At 40.4% G+C, this 21,140-nt stretch overlaps 1 protein-coding gene across 10 annotated transcripts in view; it reads left to right on the top strand.

The window, feature by feature from the left end:
• Window positions 1–21,140, top strand: part of DOCK10 (dedicator of cytokinesis 10) — a 241,168-nt gene that overhangs the window by 77,817 nt on the left and 142,211 nt on the right. For 8 of the 10 annotated variants that reach the window (XM_075068541.1, XM_075068543.1, XM_075068534.1 and 5 more), the window contains exon 2: window positions 18,866–18,985. In XM_075068541.1, coding sequence (XP_074924642.1) covers window positions 18,866–18,985 — 120 coding nt within the window. Of the gene's footprint in view, window positions 1–2,713; window positions 3,203–18,865; window positions 18,986–21,140 lie in introns of those variants that run through there. The other 2 variants (XM_075068536.1, XM_075068542.1) reach the window with 1 other exon arrangement.

Genomic DNA, 21,140 nt, shown 5'->3' on the forward strand with positions numbered 1-21,140 from the left:
GGGGAGCTGGGGATGAGATAGGGAGACCCAGGGGTTCTGGGTCTTGGAGGGGTCCCCCAAGGAAAGGTTTGGGGAACCCGAGGGGGCCGAAACCCTGGAAAACTTCGGCTGGTGGCAGCGAGATAAGATCCAAGCTGGGTATAAGCTTGGGGGAGGTTCACAGTAAGCACCCAGATTTTGTACACTAAAGTCCAGATTTGGGACAGACGTTTACCACAACCTTATGGCCCTTTGGGACAATAAAGTGTTAGAGAAAGTGATCCGTATTCTAAAGGGTCTCTGAGAGGAATCTATACCTGCGTTAAGTTAACTCAACAGAGTTGAATTTTCCAGCATTTAATTTAATGTCTGGCATGGACATTTTGTCTTGGCAGTTAGATTTACTGTGTTATGTGAGAGGCTGTCAGGAATCAACTAGAGTAGAGTGGTGGTTTGAGAGAAAATAAGGAATAATTCCAGCTCTGTTAATGTTGTGGTTTTGTATTGTTAGCCACTGGAAATGTCTGCGTGTCTTGGCAAAGGACTTCTCTCTTTTCCATCTTTTACTGCCAGACGGCGAAGACTTTCACTGCTTTGCTTAATGTGTGTACAGTGAAACCTGTCTTAAGTAATCATTGGAGAGATCAGCAAAATTCATTTGCTTAATAGAGACAGTCTTCTAATAAAGAAGAAAGTAGAATTGTGCTCAGTAAGGGGAAGGGGTGGTCTCTGAAGGCAGGAAGTTGCCTATTAAAAACGTTCTGTTGTTCAGGTTCCACTGTATTCTAGGTTGTGAAATGTCATAGACAAAAACAAGCGAGCTAATCCAGCTGACATACTGTTTCATAAGGATGTGCTGTAGTGATTCTTACTCCCAAATGGCCATCAGAAGACAAGAACTCTAACATTTAGCGTAGGAATACTGCACATGGGTTACTACTAGAAATATGGAATACTGCAGAGGTTTTGAAAGATGCCTAAAGACATTCAGGAGTTGAAAAGGGTTAGTTGGAAATTGGAAGGAAAACATGGCACTCTGGACAAATTTGCAGGCCTCAGACTATGTGCTGCATGATGACTGTAACAAATTACAGGAATGTTATTTTTACTGCAGTTCGAAGCTCTTTTTGAAAGAGGAATGCATGGCTAGCTGGTGCACCCACAGCTCAGGAAGAGAGAATAACAGAGAGACATAGCTCAGCCATGGTGAGAATTAAGGAAAACTGTTAATTGCCTTGGATCAAACACATTTAAAAAAAAAATGACATGTAAAGAGAATCTGTGATGAGAAAATATAGCATGACACATATCCTCAGCTATGACCAAACAGTGGTGGTGGAAAAGTGTCTTTTGTGCTCTCTTGGGACACCTATATACTGGTCTAATCCCCTATCTTAATTTAGAGTAGCTTGACAGCTGCCCTAAATTATATTGCTGCCATCATCTTCAAGAAGCCTTGGCTTGCCAGAATGTAAGAAGCCCCAAACCTGGCCTCATCTCCAGTACATCCCCTACCCTGGCAGCAGGGACAGAGATGTCTAGGAGCTGCTATACTGGCTCTACATCACTGGAGGATCCCAGTACTCTGAGATTGATCCTCCTGTGGTAAGCTCTGTGAGCTCTAAACCTGTTTTGTACCAGTAATGCCTATGAAGGGGACTGCAAGTTACTTGACTGAGATATACTATATAGCCATCTCCCCAAAAGCTATCAGGAAGATCTAATATGACCTGAGGAAATCATGGGACTGTATGCATCGGTGATACTTCTTATATGTCATGGTTACCAATGGCTTAGATTAATAATGCTTATATAGAAATGCAGCCTGGATGTTATAGAAAGGTAATCTTTCAGCCTTCCTTGTGACCCTGTAGAATTAGAGCTAAATGGCCAAATTCTGTTCAGTTAGAATGATATAAATGCAGAGTAACTCAGATGACACCAACTGACACATTCCTTTTTGAAGCCAGCAGAATTACCCTGGATTCAAACTGTTGTTAAAGGGAGAGTACGCTTAAAAATCCCCACACACAAAGGAGGATGTAGAAAGTGTTCTGAGAAGTGTTTAGATAGGGAAAAGAGAGGAATTTTTTAAAAAGAAAATGTAAAGTATTTTCAGAAGATATTTCCTCTTTAACAGTTTTTTAGACTGCATTATCTGGTGATAAATATTATTTTATTCAGATATTTATACATCAGTGGGGCGGAAATATTAAACGCAGAAATTTCTTATATTGTATTTTACACGTCAAAAACATAATTTGAACAATTATATAACAAAAATGTCTATAGCTGTCTATTGTCTATAGATATAACATTTTACAGAGCTTTTCTTCCTCTTATTGGCCGTTGAGAAAGATGAACTGTTATTCAGACAAAAAAAATGGAGTTTATTTGACATCAGATGTCTGCAAATGACGACCTAAGTAACTGTTCTTAAAAATGGGAGTTGTGGTTGATAGCAAAGAAGATTCTTGTCTTGAGAATAAACTTCTTTGGTTTATTCAGGTTGCAAATGCACATGCAACAGCAGCTGTGTCCATACAAGCAGAATTCAGTCAAAGGCAATGCGTAGTGTGTGTGTGGTTTATGCAGGGTCACGTGTACCCCTCTCCCTTGATTTCTGCCAGGGTTTATATGCCCTGCCCTGAACCCTGCTGCAGATCATCAAAACCTTTAAATTGTGCCTCCGCCCCACTATCGTCTCTGAACTCAGTCATTTTGGCTTTCGACCAGTGAAGAGTTTGGCAGGGGTGGGGGCTGGTAAAGGACATAAATAGTTTTTTTGGAGGCAAAGATAGAAGTTTAGCAGTAATAATTTCTCTACAACTTCCTATCTCAATCTGCTATAAAGACAAGGTGCTAAGCTTTTATTTATGGCTTAATGAGATACTGTCTTCCCAATAGCGGAATACTACTCACAGGAAGCAATGAGTTATTGCTGGTTTTCTTTTCCTTTCTGTTCAGTTACTGTGGATACAGCATGTGTTACATTTTAGACACACTTCCCTTTTGAACAGTCTGCATTTGGGTTCCTGAAGCTGCTGAAGCAAAAAGGTTAAAGGAGCACAGTTTTTAAAGAGCGATTTTGTTTGCTGCTTGAGTTCCCATTGGTACAATGAGCTTTCGAGGAAAAGTTTTCAAAAGGGAGCCCAGTGAACTATGGAGGAAGAGAAGGACTGTTAGGCGAGTAAATCAAGGGGAAATTCACAGATTAAGTTGCGTATGTATATTTATTTATTTTTCTATTGTCTACTGCTTTTCAAGACTGGTTAAAAATAGCAGGGCAAATCCTCATCAGCAGCCTACTCCTGGGTGGTAAGGGGCGTGGGATTTGGTCCTTGGTGTCTCCATATGAAAAAGAATTAAGGGAAGTTTGAATGAAACGAAAGCATTGAGACCTCAGTGTGTATAACGGAACCTATGATATAGCAGAAGAACATGTATAAAGCAAGTGCTGATATTTTTACTCATGCAGAATTCTACTTTGTAACACACTGAAGCCAATGGTGCTCCTTGTAAAGTGCTACTGTTCGTGAGTAAGGGTATCACAATCTGACTCTCTATAGTTTGTGCCTGTATTGTGTTTTTGAGAGAAACAAAAAAGAAAACCAATATTCTTTTACAGTGGACAAGTGGAGAGAGCTCTGGACAAAAAGACCTAGGTAGAAATCCTGCCTTTTGAAGTCAATGGGAGTTTTGCCATGGACTGCAATCGGGCAAGGATTTCACCTCTGAAATTTGCTACTGGCCCTGCCATTAATTCACTGTGGGACATTGGGCGAATCATTTAACAACTCTATGTGTAAGTTTCCCATGGTGTCAAAGTTTACCGGCCTTTATAAAGTGCTTTGAGCTTACAGCATTACTTTTAGAGATAATAGGTCCTTTCCCTCGCATAGGTATTATGAAAATTTGTGGAAGACCTGGGTTAATATGTTATATCAGTGGTTCTCAAACTTTTGTACCGGTGACCCCTTTCACATAGCAAGCCTCTTAGTGTGACCCCGTTTATAAATTAAAAACACTTTTAAATATATTTAACACCATTACCAATGCAGGAGGTAAAGTGGGGTTTGGGTGGAGGCTGACAGCTTGCGACTTCCCATATAATAACCTCACAACCCCCGAGGGATCCTGATCCCCAGTTTGAGAACCGCTGTGTTATATCATGTATTTTTTTTCTTATTAGCGGAGAGCCCTTTTTCTGATGATTGTAAGAAAATTAATACACTTGAAAGTGAATTTATTTTAACTAGCCCTCTTCCAGAGGAAAAAATCCCAAACCTTTGATTCATTAAAATTTGGTCAGCCAAGTTGACTTGAGAGTTAGGTTCACAGTTCCCTGAGATAAGTGTTTTGTTTCTGCTTGCTGAGATTTCTTTCAGTCTGCCATGTAGGAGATATTTATGACATGGAAATGAATCAGCAAAAATAACATTAAATATGTAGTTCTTGTTGTCCAAGCTCATTGTCAGGCAATTGAAGACACCATGGGCTAGACTTCAAAATGAACTCAAAAATGCAAGCAAATTTTCAGAAGATCTCATCTCCCATTGGGGTACCGAAATAAATGGCCATGTTTTCAAAGTATCACAACAGGGGCTACTGAGGGTGGCTGAGCACTTCTTTAGGCTGAGGTCCTTTGAAATTCTAGCCCTGTGAGTCTGTTCCTGTTAGTGGCAAAATTCAGTGGTACAGGATCAGGTTGTACGTGTCTGAAAACTAAAACATCTTAAGAGCCTTAAAACAACAGCACTATCTTTGTGGCACATGAAATAAACTTGTGGAAATATTTGAAAACTGAAGCATTTAGAATGTACTGTTCCTTTTAGCCTTTGCTAATGGTAATTATTCTCTCTATTTTGTTCTGACAGCTTATAAAGGGCAATCTAAAACTTCATACCTTTTGTCAACCTTTTATAGTCAATCTGCATTTTTTAAGTTTATAGATCTCAACATTTAAGCTTCATAGTACCTTGTCGCTTTATAATAATGGCCTAATTTGGTCCCATTGAAGTCAATAAAACTTTGATGGGTTCAGGACATTGTTGCATGATTTATCACATAAAATCCTATGCTAAGAGGACTTTTGGCCTCATCCTGCAAATCCTAATGTATGTGAATAATGACCACTAATGCAGCATCAGGCCTAAAGGAAAATAGGATCACAAGCTTGCTAGTGATAAACTATAATAGAAGTAGTGAAAGTGAACTCCTTGTTCTTAAATGGATGTAAGTACGTTTGCTAATACTTGTTGGCACATGGGGCCAGATCCTCAGCTAGTGTAAACTGGCCTAATTCTTTTTAGTGGTGCCACACTGATGTACAGCAACTGAAGTTCTAGCCCTTACAAGTATAAATAGTGATTTCTAGAAGATGATAAAAACAGTATCCTTTGAATTGTACATCTAGCCATTCTGAAGGAAAAGGGACTTAAAGGAGTAAAGGGTTATCCGGAAGCAATACATAGCATCGGTTTCAATCAGACATTCTTACTACATTTTCCTTTAGATGACTGGCTGTTGTAATTTCTGTGTTTGTTTAAGTGGGATTTTTTAACAAAGCCCGGCATTTGCTCTGAACTATGTTCTTTTTAACTTCAGGTTACACAAAGATGGAACCACTGTCACATATTATTCTGCTTGTGTATTTCTCCATAGTTTGTTTAGCCCCTAGGCAAGTAGCAAAACATGGGTTCCCTCAGATTTACTTCTGCTGTTTGCAGCCAGTCTTTCCACCCAATATTTCATAACTGGAGCACACAGATTCTTGTGCCAAGGGCATTTTTGCTGTCAATCAGTAGTTCCTCTTTGCAGAGTAGCTGCAAATATCCTCAGTGTGTCAGGATGCTATGGATCCAAGTTGGGAAGGCAGTGAGCTCAGCACCTCACAGGAAGCAAGTAGGGGTATACAGGCTTTACGTTTGCTGTAACGGGTTGTCTAATATCTGCCAGAAACTATTTTGTAAATACTTTAATTATCTCTGAATGATTTAGAATGTCTGTAGATTTTGGATAAGTTCACTATAGCTGGCCTGGTTCTGTTCCCGTTTACAGTGGTGTAACTATTAATTTCACTGGAGATGCTCCTGATGAACATCAACATGAGGGCAGAAACAAGCCCAGTATATCCATCTGGGCTGTTCAGACATCTGTATAGCCAGTGATCACTTTTACAAATGAATCCTTGATAGAATGTAGACAAACATAGTAAAAATATAATTATTTATTGAGATATACTGCATGGAAAGTAGATATAATTGACTATATTGTAACTGACTGCAGAACAGATAGAAGAAAGAAGAGAGATCTCCATTGTATGACAATGATATATTATTAAATACTGCATAGAAATCAAGCGGAACAATCTCTAACGAATATTTGCTAAATATTTAGAGTGGATGTAAGAATTTGTGCTATGTGTATTTTTGCTTTCGAGATTTGTAAGATGGCTCAGTATTTTAAAGGACAATTTAACAGTAGTTTTATAATGTTCCAGATCAAAACTAAAGGAAACTTTAAAACCCACCCATGCCAAAACATTATGTGGCACAAATTGTGATTTTTATCATGAAACTCATGATATTTGGTGTTTTGATTAAAGCTCCAACTTATGAACTCATTTGATGTTGTAAGACTCGCAACTTTCACTTAAAAAAAGAAAAATATTAAAAAAAAGTTTCTAGCCCTCCTGGACATATACTGGAAATCATAGTCCAAGTGTACCGTAAGGCTCAAAAATAAAAAGAATCCATTTTAAAAAAATCTCATGATTTTAGAGGCCTCATTCTTGCTGTTGGAATATTTCAGATGGGCAGTGTTGCACACATTCACAGACATGCCATCTCTTAGTCCAAATGCTATATATTACAATTTGTAGTGCACATGCCACTTCCTTTCTTAGTGGAGGAGGTGTGCTAGATTGTACTGGCAGAGGAATGGTCACTCCTGGGGTCCTAGCTGGAGTGAGTCATGTTCTCCTGCACCAGAGCCCTCACTCCCTTTTCTCCTTGCTCAGAATACAGGTGGAAAATATCCATAGATGAAGCTGGGGAGAGGTAGACTGGAGCAGACTCCACGGCCCCAAAACACCCATTGGCCAATTCCAGGGGAGGTAGGGAGCCATTTGGCATTTGTGGGCCCATAGCCATTTTGCTGGTGCAAGTTGCCCTTCCTGCTTTGCCCTGTGGGGCTTAGTTGTCAGAGCTGGGTAAAATAATATAATAAAATAGGAGGGGATCCTTATTTAAGTAAATATTTTAGCAACTTGTGCTGCTGTCCAGTGCAGATCAAAAGGCCAGCTTATAGGGTGAACCTGATCACAGTCCCAAGAGGGACGGATAGACCCTATTAGCCTGTTGGGCGAGAGGAGGTCTTAAGAGGAGGAGGTCTTAAGTCTTCAAAAAAGAGGAGGAGGTCTTAAGAGGAGGAGGTCTTAAGTCTTCAAAAACTGAGGTCTTCGTCTTCTGTATCCTCATTTCCCCATGCAGTGGGAGGGTGGCAGGGTAAAGCTAAATCAGAAGTTGGGATTTGGGTAAGGGAGCTAACTCCCATTCCTTGGTTGTATGACATCAGACCATTCAACCCCATGCTGGACCCAATTAATGCCTGGTGGCCAACATGTGCCCTTAATATTAAAAATAAACTAAAGTTGTGGCATGCTGCTTTAAATCCATTTAGATGTGTGTGTTGTACTTTTCTTGTGTGTCCTGATCGAATGCAAATAACAGAAATGTGTTCTATTTAGTCGTAACCCAGATTTAAAATACGTGCAGTGGTATTAGTTGGCCATACCAATTCGAAACTCAACGAAGTTGTTGTTCCAAGAGAGCCTTTCTTAAGCTTTTGCAGACATCATTAATGTAAATTCTCCAAGTATTGTATAGGTGAAATTTACACTACCTCCAAAATGCCTGTTTAAATGAACTTTGTACTGAAACGACTGGTAGAATTCACCACCCCTACCTGCCAGCAGGCCCAATGGACCACTGCCAGTTTAATTCCTATGTGAGACAGTGGATCCATATAATTGTGAATCTCTTCAGCATATTGTCAGACAACCCTTACAAAATCGCTTAATCAGGGTTAGTGCAGAGTCCCCCTCTATGATCCATAGGGAAGGCAGAGATACACCTCTCTCCACAGTGTGAAGTAGCTGCTATGAGGCAGCTCTGCTGCAGTCCAATTTTCTGGCCCAGGCCAGGGATTTGATATTCCCCTCTCAAACCTGCCACGTGTCCCCTACATACAACCCATGTGTTCAGACTCTGCGAAGCTTAAGTGAATTCATCCTGGGATTCTGTCACCTCTGCATACTTGCTTTGAGGTTGAAATTAATGTGATGCCTTTAAAAGAAAACATTTTGCCAGTGTTGTTATATTCCGTTCTGATTAGTGTCATATAAAGGGACAACAAATGGAGCAGCTGTTTGGAGCCAAGGGATGTTTCGTGTAAATAAAACTATAAACCCTAGGATATTGACAAGACTTTTTTCACCCTAAGTTACCTACGAACAAGTATTTAATCAACACCTGTGAAATATTTACAATTTAGAAACCCACCAGCAGCATTTTAAATTGAAGAATAAAAAAATTGACATTTTTAATTAATTAAATTAAAAATTTCAACAATATGTTCAGGGATCATAATGACACGTGTATAGTAATGGTAATTCCAGCAGTTGGTTTACTGTATGAGATTTATTTATCCTTTTCCCCAAAGTGTTTAGAGCTAAACTTCTAAACTTCCACTTACTGTATAAAGTGGGCCAAACAATTTTCTTGTTCATATGAATAGTCTTCCAAACTTTATCAGTAATTCTGCCTAATTGTATTCAGATAGTATTCAGACATTGTAGACATGGTACGTGCTAGGCATATGGGATTTAAATACAAATATATTGCCCTGATGCAGGAAAGCACTTAGGCATGCATGTAATTTTAAGTACCAAAGCAGGATTTCACTATATGGTTAAAGTTAAGCACAGACTGAAGCATCCTTCATGATCCCTGGAAAAGATTTCTGGCTTTGTGTCACTGAAATCCCTGAAAGCTACAGGAGACCACACCTTTCAAAATCAAAGTGGCCTGAACTAGTCATCCGTATGCTTGTCAAGATAGTCAGAGTGTTTCCACTTTTGCAAGTATCTGCTTCTCTGAAGTTCATTATGTCTGTCTGCTATGTTGATGGAGGCTAACAGTGGTTTGGAGCCACAGAACTACAGTAATTACAGTGATGAGCAGTTACAATCCATCTCCTCCAGAGTTACATTTGCACAATATAAGCATGATCCTTTTCATTAGCACAGGCAAATCTTCCATAGACTTCAGGAGGAATTTTGCCTGAGTAGAGGATGCAGGCCCAAGCCCCAAGGAAGATTAGATTTTTTTTTTTTTTTTTTTTTTTTTTTACATTCTTGAACACCACAACAAGACTTTGTTTAGGTTTCCTGTAGTCTCTCTGGAATTGAACTTCACTACTATGAACCACATCCTGAACAAGGTTACAATATGTAATGGTAAAGAGCTTGACAGTCATAGATGTCTATATTAAATGGCTGTGCACCAGGCTGAAGCAGCATAAGGATGGCTAAACCCAGTATATAAAGAATGAAGAGGGAACACACTACAGTTCTGTATAGCAACTCCCTGCCTCCCTCCCAGTCCTGTGAGTAGCCTTCATGGAAACTGGCTCTCTCTCCCACTGCTTGAAAAGCAAAAGTGACTGTAACCAGGGCTGGATTTCCAATTAGGCACAGTAGGCGTGTGCCTAGGGGCCTGGCATTCTAGGGGCACCTAAAAGTTGAAAGTAGGTTAAAAGTTAATACAGTAGAACCTCAGAGTTATGAACATCTTGGGAATGGAGGTTGTCCATAACTCTGAAATATTCCATAATTCTAAAGAAGAGTTCAGACACATGGGGTGGTTGGGGCTGCAGGGTGGGGGTGTCAGGCTGCAAGTGTGGAGGAAGTTGGGGCTTCTGATTCTCATGGTGACAAAGCTTTTGGCTGGGGGCTCAGGCCTCTGCCCCATGGGAGCACTGGGGCTCAGCACTTTAAACCTGGGGGGAGCGCCGCTGGGATTCCCCACGGCTCTGCTCCCTGCTTCAGTGTGTGCGGGGGGACCCAAGAGCTCGAGGCTTTAGCTGTGGAGGGAGTTCTGGGGCTGAAACCAGTGCTTCCCTCGTAGCTAGAGCCCCAACACCTCCCGCCCCATCCAGACTGAAGGCAGGAACAGAGCTGCAGGGCTGAATTCCCAAGGCCCAGAGTCCCCCTGTGGGGCTGAAACCGGGAGTGGATCCATGGGGCTGAAGCCCAGAGGTCCAGTGCTCCCCCTATCTAAAGCCCTGATCCCTGACCCCCACGGCTCCCATGGCTGAAGCTTTAGCCCCAAGGCAGTACAGTATTTGCTGTGTGTGTGTACGTGCTGCTGTCTGATTGAGGATTTACCAGTTCTACAGTGTGTCCGGTTGACATGTAAGTCTGTAACTCTGGTGTTTGAGGTTCTACTGTATTTTTAAATTATCGTTTATATATCTTTTCATTTAATTTTTTATGGAAAACACAAAGGTCATCTGGTTAGGTGGAGTGTTGGGGAAACCTTAATCCCCATTTGGTAGCACTGTCTCCACTTCCTGGATGCAAATTCCACTTCAGGGTTGTCAGCCATAAGTGATGTTGGGCCATCCTGCCCATTCAGTCCCACTCTTGCTGACTGTCTCTCAAGTTGGGAGGAACCCACACAGGCACATGCACACTCTTGCCTCCTAAACTTGCATATGGTAGCACATCACCTCCCAGGACCAGGTTGTTATACTGTATTTGATAGCCAGGTTATGCAGTCACATTACTCTGCCCTTGTAGAAGACAAAGTGAGTTGGGTGACCACTATGTGGCCACCTCAGATACTGCATGACCTCACTGTCATCCATTTGGATATGCCCCAGCATCCATGACTGTTAAGCTGTTGGTGCCATGTAGTTGTTTTGGAATACTTACAGTGAACGATGCTAAGGCCAGGATTAAAATTCAGTCCTATCAGAAATTTACAGAAATCATGGAGTTAAAAATACTTACTAGCTTCAACTGTAGCAAGATTGGCAAGGGATAATTAGTATAAATAGGCCCACCTGGTGGCATAATATTAACTATGTATATATCCAGGTAAACAATGTTGTCAGAAATGTGAAACTGTATAATGTGCTACATACACTACTTGATTACCAAACAGAAATCTAGTGCTCAGGTTACAGTGCAAGAACAGTTGAAGCATTCTGCAGCCATGTCACCAAGGGCAGGGATTTCATTCAATCTTAGAAGTTGAGCAGGACTGGTCCTGGTCAATACTTGGGTGGGAGACCAAGAATAAGCACAGTGCTTGAGGGACTGATATTTCTGTAAATGGACCTTTTCCCTGCAAGTCAGTATTGTTTTAGTGTTTCAGCATGATGTTAGAGTGAACTGTTTTTTAGGCAGCACATTTTGAATGAGAGATAAAATCAAGGTCCTAGCTCTGTTGGTCATCCAAAAATCTCATGGCACTTTTCATGAGCAGACAGGGTCCAAGAGTCCTGAGCATATTCCAGTTTGGGTAATAATGTTCCACCTGCTTAAATTCTTTACCCCCTGCATCGATGTCACTTAAACTTCAGGTGATTGTCTGCCTTTCTTGCATGAAGCCTCTAAAAGAGAATACAGGCCTATAGCTTTTGGATAAATTAAATAGTATCTATGAAAAATGGTAATATAATAGTTAAAATGATAGACATTAACAGAATTGTATAATATTATATTTTGGTTAGTATCAGAAGCTGGGATTCAGTTTGTTTTTTAGGATTAGAACATTGCCTGGAAGGACTCTTGAGAGACTAGCGGTCTCATTGACATCATTTCTCTAGCATTCACAGAGAAGCTTCTTCAAGAAGATGGTTTACAAATCATTTTGTCCCACAATTATGAAGAAAAAATTGGTACCAGAATAAACACACAATGTTCCTGTAGCCTTCGGCAAGCCATAGTCAGCCATGTACTAAATCTGCTTCTGTAAAATCAATTATGTGGATATTTTGGGTCATTATTGCTGGGAAAGTAACACCATTCCATCTGGAAGAGAAGATTATGGGTTTAGATCTCATTGCAGGAGGTGGGATTTTGCTCAATGCTAATGAAGCAATACATCACTGGTGGAAAAGTTATGGACTGGATTACATTTGTGAAATTAAATGGAAATTATCTATTGCTGGTATTGGCCCAGGTGCACACTATAGATCTCTCGACACTATTCAGAAAGGATATGGAAGACTTCATTGTGCTCAACAACACACTTTCTCTGGATAGTGAAAGGTGCTGTCGTAAGTAGTTATTATAGTAGGCAGAGTGCTGGTGAGTGCCTCTTTTATATTCACATAATCATTCCAGCACAGCTACTATAATTCATCTCTCATTTGAGATAGAGAAAATAAAAAAGCACTATAAAAATCTAATTCCAAGTAATAGTCTTGGCAGCAAGATTGTCTAATTGGTCCATTTCCAAAAGAAACAGACAAGTTAAATTCAAGAGAGACCATCTTTTTGGTGGTTAAAGCTGTAAATCAGCCCTGCTCCATTACAGAGTTCTCTGCCAGCAGTGGTGGGGAGAAACACACTAATCCTAACAGTCTTACAACGAGATTGTCTGCACATGACAAGAAAACTTGAGCAGTCAGTCCCCTTCATCTAAAGATATACTACTAACTAAAACAGCCAGGATTTCCCATCAGAAATGCATCAGTGCTAAGTTTTGCCAAATCTTAACTGTTGACTGTATAGAGCAGTGGCTCTCAACCTCTTCAACCTCCCCTTTCCGGAGTCTGATTTGTCTTGCGTACCCCCAAGTTACGCTTCCCTTAAAAACTACCTGAAATACAAAAATGTCACGGCATACTGTTAACTGAAAAATTGCTTACTTTCTCATTTTGACCATATGATGATAAAATAAATCAATTAGAATATAAATATTGTATTTACATTTCAGAGTATAGTATATAGAGCAGTATAAACAAGACATTGTATGAAATTTTAATTTTTACTGACTTTGCTAGGCCTTTTCATGTAGCTTATTGTAAAACTAAGCAAATATCTAGGTGAGTTGATGTGCCCTCTGGAAGACCTCTGTGCATCTCTAGGGGTACGTGTACCCCCAGTTGAGAACCACTGATATAGAGTAGAGTTGGTATTTACATTGCACAGTCTTAACACTAATGAGAACACAGAGATCTTAATATTTCAAGGTGCAGGGATCAGTACAGAAGGAGCTTGTGAGCTTATTACACACTGATACTTTGACGTCAGGAATTTCAGATTGACAGAATTATCTCTAAAGTAGGTAGAGTAAAAGAGAGTAATAAACCAATGTGTTGAAGAGAACGGATTATTCTGCATCATCAGAAATGCTAACAGGATTTCTTCGCAATTATAAATAGCATATTCTGTCCATGATCCTCAAAATACAGTGATGCATCTTTTATACATTTTTGTTGTAATTTCATGGTAAGGAAAAAAAAAGATAACATTTGTCCCTGCTTATTGCAGTGTATATTGTTGGGGAAACATCAGCATAAATATTTAAGTGCTGCACCGAATAGTCTGCTAGCAATTTTTGAAAACAGCAGTTGACTTTGAGTCTAACTGCATTAATCAGAGAGCTTTGGGTTAAAGCCTGGAAATCAAAGAATAATTAATGTAATCTTTTGTTTTTCACCCCTTCCTGTTAATGTCATTGTGCATTCAAAAAACTGTAGAAAAGAAAGTCGTCATGATAATGTAAAGAAAAAAAAACAAAGGGAAAAAAAATTAATCACTATTTAACATCCGATTCTCTGCCACCAAAGTCTGAACCAATAACACACACAATCAATATTTTATAAAAGTTGAACAAAGGACAACTGTATTTTCATTTTCTCTCTTATGCTAGTCTACAGTACTATGATGGGATGTCATGGCATATTATGTAGACAACATGGCAAGATGCCTTGTGACAGTATATCATGCTGTTTTGTGGTGACTCTGCATCATGAAATTGTGGTGCATTTATACTTCATATTGGTATTTTGCAAGATCATGTTGCTGCACTGATACCAAAGTATGTGAATGAATTAGATTTTGATCCCTAAAACTTCATCTGAAGATCTCTGCTGACTTCAGTTAAAGATCCTCTGCCAAATAATGCTCTCTTTTGAAGAAGATATGTTGGAATCTCTCTCCCTCTCTTTATGCTTTAGGGTTTTCTACAACACCCATCTTTTTAGCATCTAAATGCCCTAAAATCTGTCAGAACAAAGAGAAGGCAAGTTGGAACAGTGAGTGTGATGCTCCAGGATCCTAGCATGAGAGGATCTTTTAGTCTGAGCACTTTTCAGTTTCTGAGGAGGAAGGAGGGGTCAATATGGCATCTACATTCCTCTCCTCGAGCTGCAGAGCGGCCCCAGTGTGTGATTGCTGTGAAGTTCTGGAACAGCCTTACAAGGAAGCAGTGGGGACAAAAGACATATCTGGCTTCAAGACTAAGCTTGATAAGTTTTTATGGAGGGGCTGGTATGATTTGGATAGCCTAATTTGGGCAATTAATTGCTCTTTGACTATTAGCGGTAAATATGCCCAACAGCCTGTGATGGGATGTTAGATGGGGTGGGATCTGAGTTACTACAGTTCCTGGGTGTCTTGCTGGTGAGTCTTGCCCACATGCTCAGGGTTTAGCTGATCCTTCAAGTCGGGAAGGAATTTTCCCTCCAGGGCAGATTGTCAGAGGCCCTTGGGGGTTTTCACCTTCTTCTGCAGCGTGGGACACAGGTCACTTGCTGGAGGATTCTTGAAGTCTTTAAACCACAAGTTGAGGACTTTAATAGCTCAGACACAGGTTAGGGGGTTATTACAGGAGAGGGTGGGTGAGATTCTATGGCCTGCATTATGCAGGAGGTCAGACTAGACCAGGAGTTCTCAAACTGGGGGTTGGAACTCCCAGTTTGATTTATAAGAAGCTCTGTGAGTTGAAATCCAAATAGTGTCTTGGTCATTCTTCAGATTATTGGCATGGAGGGTATCATTTGGCATATATTTACCTGATCTGCACATACATATTGCCTGACATGTCCGCATACAGGGAGACTGAAATGCAACATCCCCTAGTATCAGTGTGTGGCAAACCTAAGGGAGCTAGAAGTTGTCTCGTAGCCCTAATGCAAAAAATTTGCAGTAATTTCAATAGGTCGGGGCCCTCAATATTTTGAGATAGTGTAGGGTTGGAGAGAGATGTGATTCCTGTCACACTGGTATAAATGTTCTGGAGAAAAGTCAGTCTGCATGTTAGCAAAGTCATCAAACAGGGGAAAAAAACCAAAACCAAAACCATCATGAGACATTTCTCCATCACGATTCAGATAGCACTTTTACTTTAGCTTTCCTTTTTTAGTCATTGCTGCTGGTTACACCTTATTTCTTCTTTATATCTCAGATGCCTTATGCCAATTTAAAAAAAGGGTGAGGTGATTGTATGACAAGAATTGAAAACTTTGTCCCAAAATTCTCCAACCCAGCACTTATATGTAATCCTCCTTCAGATTCATATTGGCACTTCCCCAATGATTTGAATACTAGAAAATTTGTCCTCATGAGCTGTAATTTATAAGATAACTCTATACACTAGACTTGTGGTGAAGAGCCATTGTTGCCAACTCTCATGATATTATCATGAGTGTCATAATAGTTAATGTTTTCTTAAAGCTCCAGCTCCTGGTGTCATGTGTTTACGTGGCAATCTTTAAAAAGTTTCCAGTTGTCGTAATTGCAGAGAAAAGTGAACTCCTAAAGGCACAAAATCAAAGCAAACAAAAAGGACAGGTTTTTTTTAAATCATGATTTTTAAGTCCATCTTAATTTTGGAGAGGCCGACTTGTGATTTTTGAACACTTGGGGTTGGTAATACTGATGTCCAGATGAGCTACCATAACTGGAAAGGATCTCTGACTGCCCTCAGTGGTGACATGGCAATGGGATCCAGTTGTGCCGCTTTGGCCGATGACATGAGGTGATCACACCTTCTATCAATGTGATATTTTCCAATTAAGTGTTGATGTTTAGGTGCAAGAAGCTATGGCATTAGAGAGATTTAGGGCCTGATATACTGTATCACTCACTGAAGTCACTAGGTTGATCACAACCTTACAGAACAGGACTTGGGAAAAGTTAAGTGTTTTACTTTGCCAGGAGAGAAGACATAAAAGAGGAAAAGAAGGAAAGGTGGAGGAGAAGGTATGAAGCAACAAGCCATTTGGGGGATTGGTGTGACAAAGAAAAGAAGAGAGAATGCAGAGTGAGAGCCAGCCCACCATATAGGGATGCATTAGAAAGTCAGCAGTTACCAGCAATCACCCCAATATAATTTCTGCCCCAGCTCATTGAACATCCGGACCAATGGGGTTCCTCTTGCAGTTTGAACTTCCTTGGCAAACCAATCATCTGCTTTCATGACTTTTTCTCCCTGTGCAGCTGTATTACAACTGCCAGCTGACTCTCTGTCCAGTCACTTCCAAAGTCTATAATAGTGTGTGGGTGATTGATGTGATCAGACAGAAACATCCCACCAAGACAGCTAAAAATCACTTGGATCTTAGAGTTTTTTTAGCAGAGGTGGGTTTTGTGTTATCGGGTAGTACTCTCGAGGGACAAATTTCTGCCATTGAGACAGTCCAAAGGAAAATGAATGGGTTGATACTGAAGTCCCATCCCTTTGTCAAATATCTTATCTAAAATTAATATTTGATTCCCTAGTCCCGTCATGGAGTCTAAATTTAGTTATAAAGTTTTTCCCCTTCATTTTGAGCCTATAACCAATTTTCACCTAGACTCTCCCTCTTTTAAAATGGCCTTTGGCCATGGGTGTTGTAGATAGTTTCTTTCTCCTATGAAGCACTTCTCAGAACAGTACTAGGGTTTATTCGTACGTCAGTTTTCCTGTCATCTCACTCAGGAAATTTCCCTACCAAGATTTTGCCCATGTCCTAATCCATCGAGGAGAGAGTTTAACACAATTTGGATGTGGCGTAGGAGCCTTTAAGTTCTTTTGTTCTAGTCTTCATGCATTCAGATTTCTCATAAATGGCCTGGCAGCCTCACAGAAAGGTCAAAAGTTTCTGTATCCTCCATGCCAAGGTAGATAAAGTCCTGTATTGTTTTCTCATATAAAGCCTTATGATCCCACTCCCAGCAACATTCATGGACCAATCTTCTTTGGTCACTTCAAATGCTGAGAGAGAAAGGGCTTTTGCAGAAGTGTTGTTTAGAATTGCCAGATAATGTTCTTTAGATATCTTTTTATAAGGCACTACAGCTTTGACTTCTTACCCTCAGCAGGTGCTGCCCTTGACTGGTAGGTGCTGAGCGCTATTGCTTTGGAAAGGTCTTTCTCTCCCACGTCAGTGGGCACCATATAGACAGCTACTTGATCAGGAATAAAAAGTGAGAATTTCCCTACCTGTAAATTGGGTTTCCACTATCAACCATTCATCAATTTGGTTCTCTGCTCGGGTAGATCCCAGTGTATAACACTCTTTTGTACAGTGTGCTATTGTTATTTAGATGAGTTTTCCAGGGGTATTTCTGAAAGCTAGAGAAGAATCCAATTTAACAAATGGGAGAAGAGGAGGTACAGCTAGGTGCTGGGGAGGCATTTGTGGGATAACTGTGACTGTTAAATCTATGAAGCAGGTTCAAAGAACAGAGGGAGACCCATAATCCAAAGTGATAAATGCTGTGTTGGAGAAACCTGTTTGATAGGTCCCTTTATGAGACTCCATGGTTACATCCTGGTCTGAAGACAAGGAAATACCTTGGATAACATAGTGTGATAACTGTGGGTAAATGGTGACTTTTTAATGGCAACCACTATGTTGCATGAACTTTCTCTATGCAAAGTACATGCTTCTGTGGGGCTGTCTCCTTCTGTCTCACGCCTCCCTACTTTCTCTTCCTCTCTGTCATTTTCTTTTCTCCTCCCCATCTTAGTCTCTTTGATACTTACAAAAAGACTCTTAGAATGAGACAGATGGTTTCTCACACTGTCTGACCTGTGAGGTTTTTATTTTTGAAAGTGTGCTTGCATGGTATGTGGGGTCTTCCATCTCTATATTTGTACTGTATATTGAGCACTATGAATTCACCTCTTCTTGGCTGTTTCCACTGAGAATTTTTCTATAATAACCCCACACTTGGGCAATAATAGCATTATTATGATGGTTTGTTTACAAGGGAATAATCTAGTTCCTGACAGGAGAAACTAGGGGACTGAATGCCAAATAGTTTATCCTGACAGAGAACTAGATCATTGCCAAGTAAAACTCTGCCGTGGTACTTTTATTGCTAGCAAGCGACCAGCATTTAAGAAGTAGCAAAGCACAAGAGAGCGAGGGAGTGAATCAGCACTCAGCTAATGGAAACAACTGAAATTAAAGTAGGTCATTCATTCTGCAGCTGATTCACTCAAAATAATATTGTCCATATGCAGTTCTAATGGTTAGTATTAAAATAAAGAAAATTTCTGAGTGTGATGAGTACACGATCATGATGCCATAGGGTGCTGTGATGACGTCTGCACAGTGCTGTTAACTCCAGGGAATATTGGTTATCAGGAAATAATCAGGATGAAAATGAACATTCCAAGTGGCCTGCCTGGCTCACTTATACTGTATTGACATGGATATTCTCAGTTCAGTAGCATTGTGTTGTTTCTGAACATAACAAAACTCATTAATACTTCAGTGTCCAAAGAATATTGGAAAATGAGACCTTGTTCAGTTTATGAATTCAGGGAGAGTATGAGAGTCGACACATAATATTGTGCTTTTTATTCCACAGCAGGAGAAACCCAAACTTTTGGAGCCCTTGGATTATGAAACTGTCATCACAGAGATTGAAAGAAATATTGGGGACGACCCTCTTAAAGATCTCATTACGTTCCCCAACGATGACTTTTCAGTAAGTACAATGAAATGTGTTTTGTTTTGCAGTTTTTAATCTGTAGACATGGTGGAAAGGTCAAATGTCACAGAAGAGGCTCCTAACTGGTCTATATATCTTTTATTTTGGGGCAACTTTTTACTTCCTTCTCTACTCCTGCTGTACACCTCACATGCTTCAAGAGTAGACACAGTGCAAATCTTCAGTGATCATCATATATATCTCAAGAGCTCAGGAGATTTACTGTGTCTTAGACAGTGACCAGTGTAATGGGCACTGATTCTATAGTGCTACCATTATACAAATAACAAATCATTGTTTACTTTGGAGTCTCAGTTACTCTGTCCCAATTAATGTTTGGTTATTGAAATCAAACAGTCAGGGAAGGCTGCTGTTAGCCTTCAGCTATAGATCAAATGTCACCTACGTGACATATATTTAAACCATGAGGTGACTGCCGTACTAGGTTGCTGCCAGCTCACAGCACTGCCACTATTGTATATAATCTAATTTGTTCTTTGTTGTATTTCTAAGTGGACATATTTCTTTTCTTCCTGTGCACTGTGTTAATGTGCTTGTGTTTATAATGGGATAAAGGAACAGAGTTAAACAATGTGGAATGCATGTCCCATTTTATGATTAATTCCTGTATCCTTTTTACATCGTTCTGAGCTTCTATTGTGCAAAAGGTCTTTTTTTTTTTTAGCTGGTCAAGACTATTCTGTTCTCAAACTCAATTCTCTTTTCACTTAAAGCAGCATAAAATCAGGAGCAACTCAGTTGAAGATAAGAGTTCAGCCCTCTAAAGTAAAAGGAGAATTAGGTCCCTGGCATTCAGCCGTATTAACTGGCTGTTACATTATGTTCTCACCTTTTTTTTTAATTTTGGAGTCCAGCTTTTGTAGCTATTTCTATATCATATATGGTACTTTGCAGATATTAGAAATTGAAAACCCCATGTCTGTCTTGACCATCCTGTCGATGCCTTTTGATTGGCACTAAAGCAGTTGGGTTGCATTCAGGCACAGGAGGGAGCCGTGGTTTGTGTCACTACAGCAAATCTGGGTCCTCCTCTTGGTATCTTGTTTCGTTTCATTTCAGTCTAAATCAACTGTAGTAGCGGTGTCTACATCTCCAGGGCAAGGTCAGTTGAACCTCCTTAGTAGACTGAATAGACTCCAGCCACTCAACTAAAGGGCATCTGTTTTTATTCCTATACTTCCCTGCAGTGAAATGTCACCTGTGCACAGAATTCCAGGGTAGGTCATTTTCAGCTTGGTTCTGCCAGGCACCAGGAACTATTTGTGTGCAGAGGCACCCAGTTTTGGCTCACCTAACCAACTTGTATTCCTTAACCTGCCTGGCTCTGAATGTCATTCAGTCTGATAGTGTCCCAGGAAGCTATGGACCTTATTATTAAAATATGATGATTAGAGGTACTTCAGTCTCTGTGGCCCCAAGGCCTCAGATATCCTCTGCCCAGCCCTGATTTGTGCTTAGTTTGTAGTCACCTAATGTGGATTAGGGTGTTTGTGTATTTTCAAAATAAAGCAAAGCCATAATAATTAACTGAGCTGTTAAGGTATTAAAATAATATTTTTGGATCCATAATAAGTAAAGTCATTGCATGCTTCAAAACAGTACAGCCAATCAGGAGAGCTCCCTGGGGATCTGGCTCTTTGTTTCAACTTAGGACAGGGGTTCTCAAACTTTTTTTATTTCTGAGCCCCTGCCCCGAATGTGCTATTAAAAACTCGATGGCCCACCTGTTCCACAAGAACTGATTTTCTGCATATAAAATCCATGGCCCGTATTAGGCCCGTAGCAAGCAGGGCAGTTGCCTGGGACCTCATGTCCCAGAGTTCTCCCGCGAAGCTACATTGCTCAGGATTTGGCTTCAGCCTCGGGTGGCGCAGCTCAGGGTCCTAAGCTTTAGCCCCATGTGGTGGGGCTTGGGCCTTCTGTTCTGGGCCCCAGTAAGTCTAATGCTCGCGGCCTCTCAGGGGACCCGGGACCCCTAGTTGAGAACCACTGAATTTAAGATGTATTTCTACAATCTTTAGTGCCTTTATTTTCACTGATACCCTTGTGGATAGATAAGTACTGTTGTCCCTATGTTACAGATGAAACACTGAGGCACAGAGTGACTGAGATCACATATGAGGCTGTAGAA

This window comes from Chelonoidis abingdonii, chromosome 8, assembly GCF_003597395.2.
Source record: "Chelonoidis abingdonii isolate Lonesome George chromosome 8, CheloAbing_2.0, whole genome shotgun sequence".
Lineage (NCBI taxonomy): Eukaryota > Metazoa > Chordata > Testudines > Testudinidae > Chelonoidis > Chelonoidis abingdonii.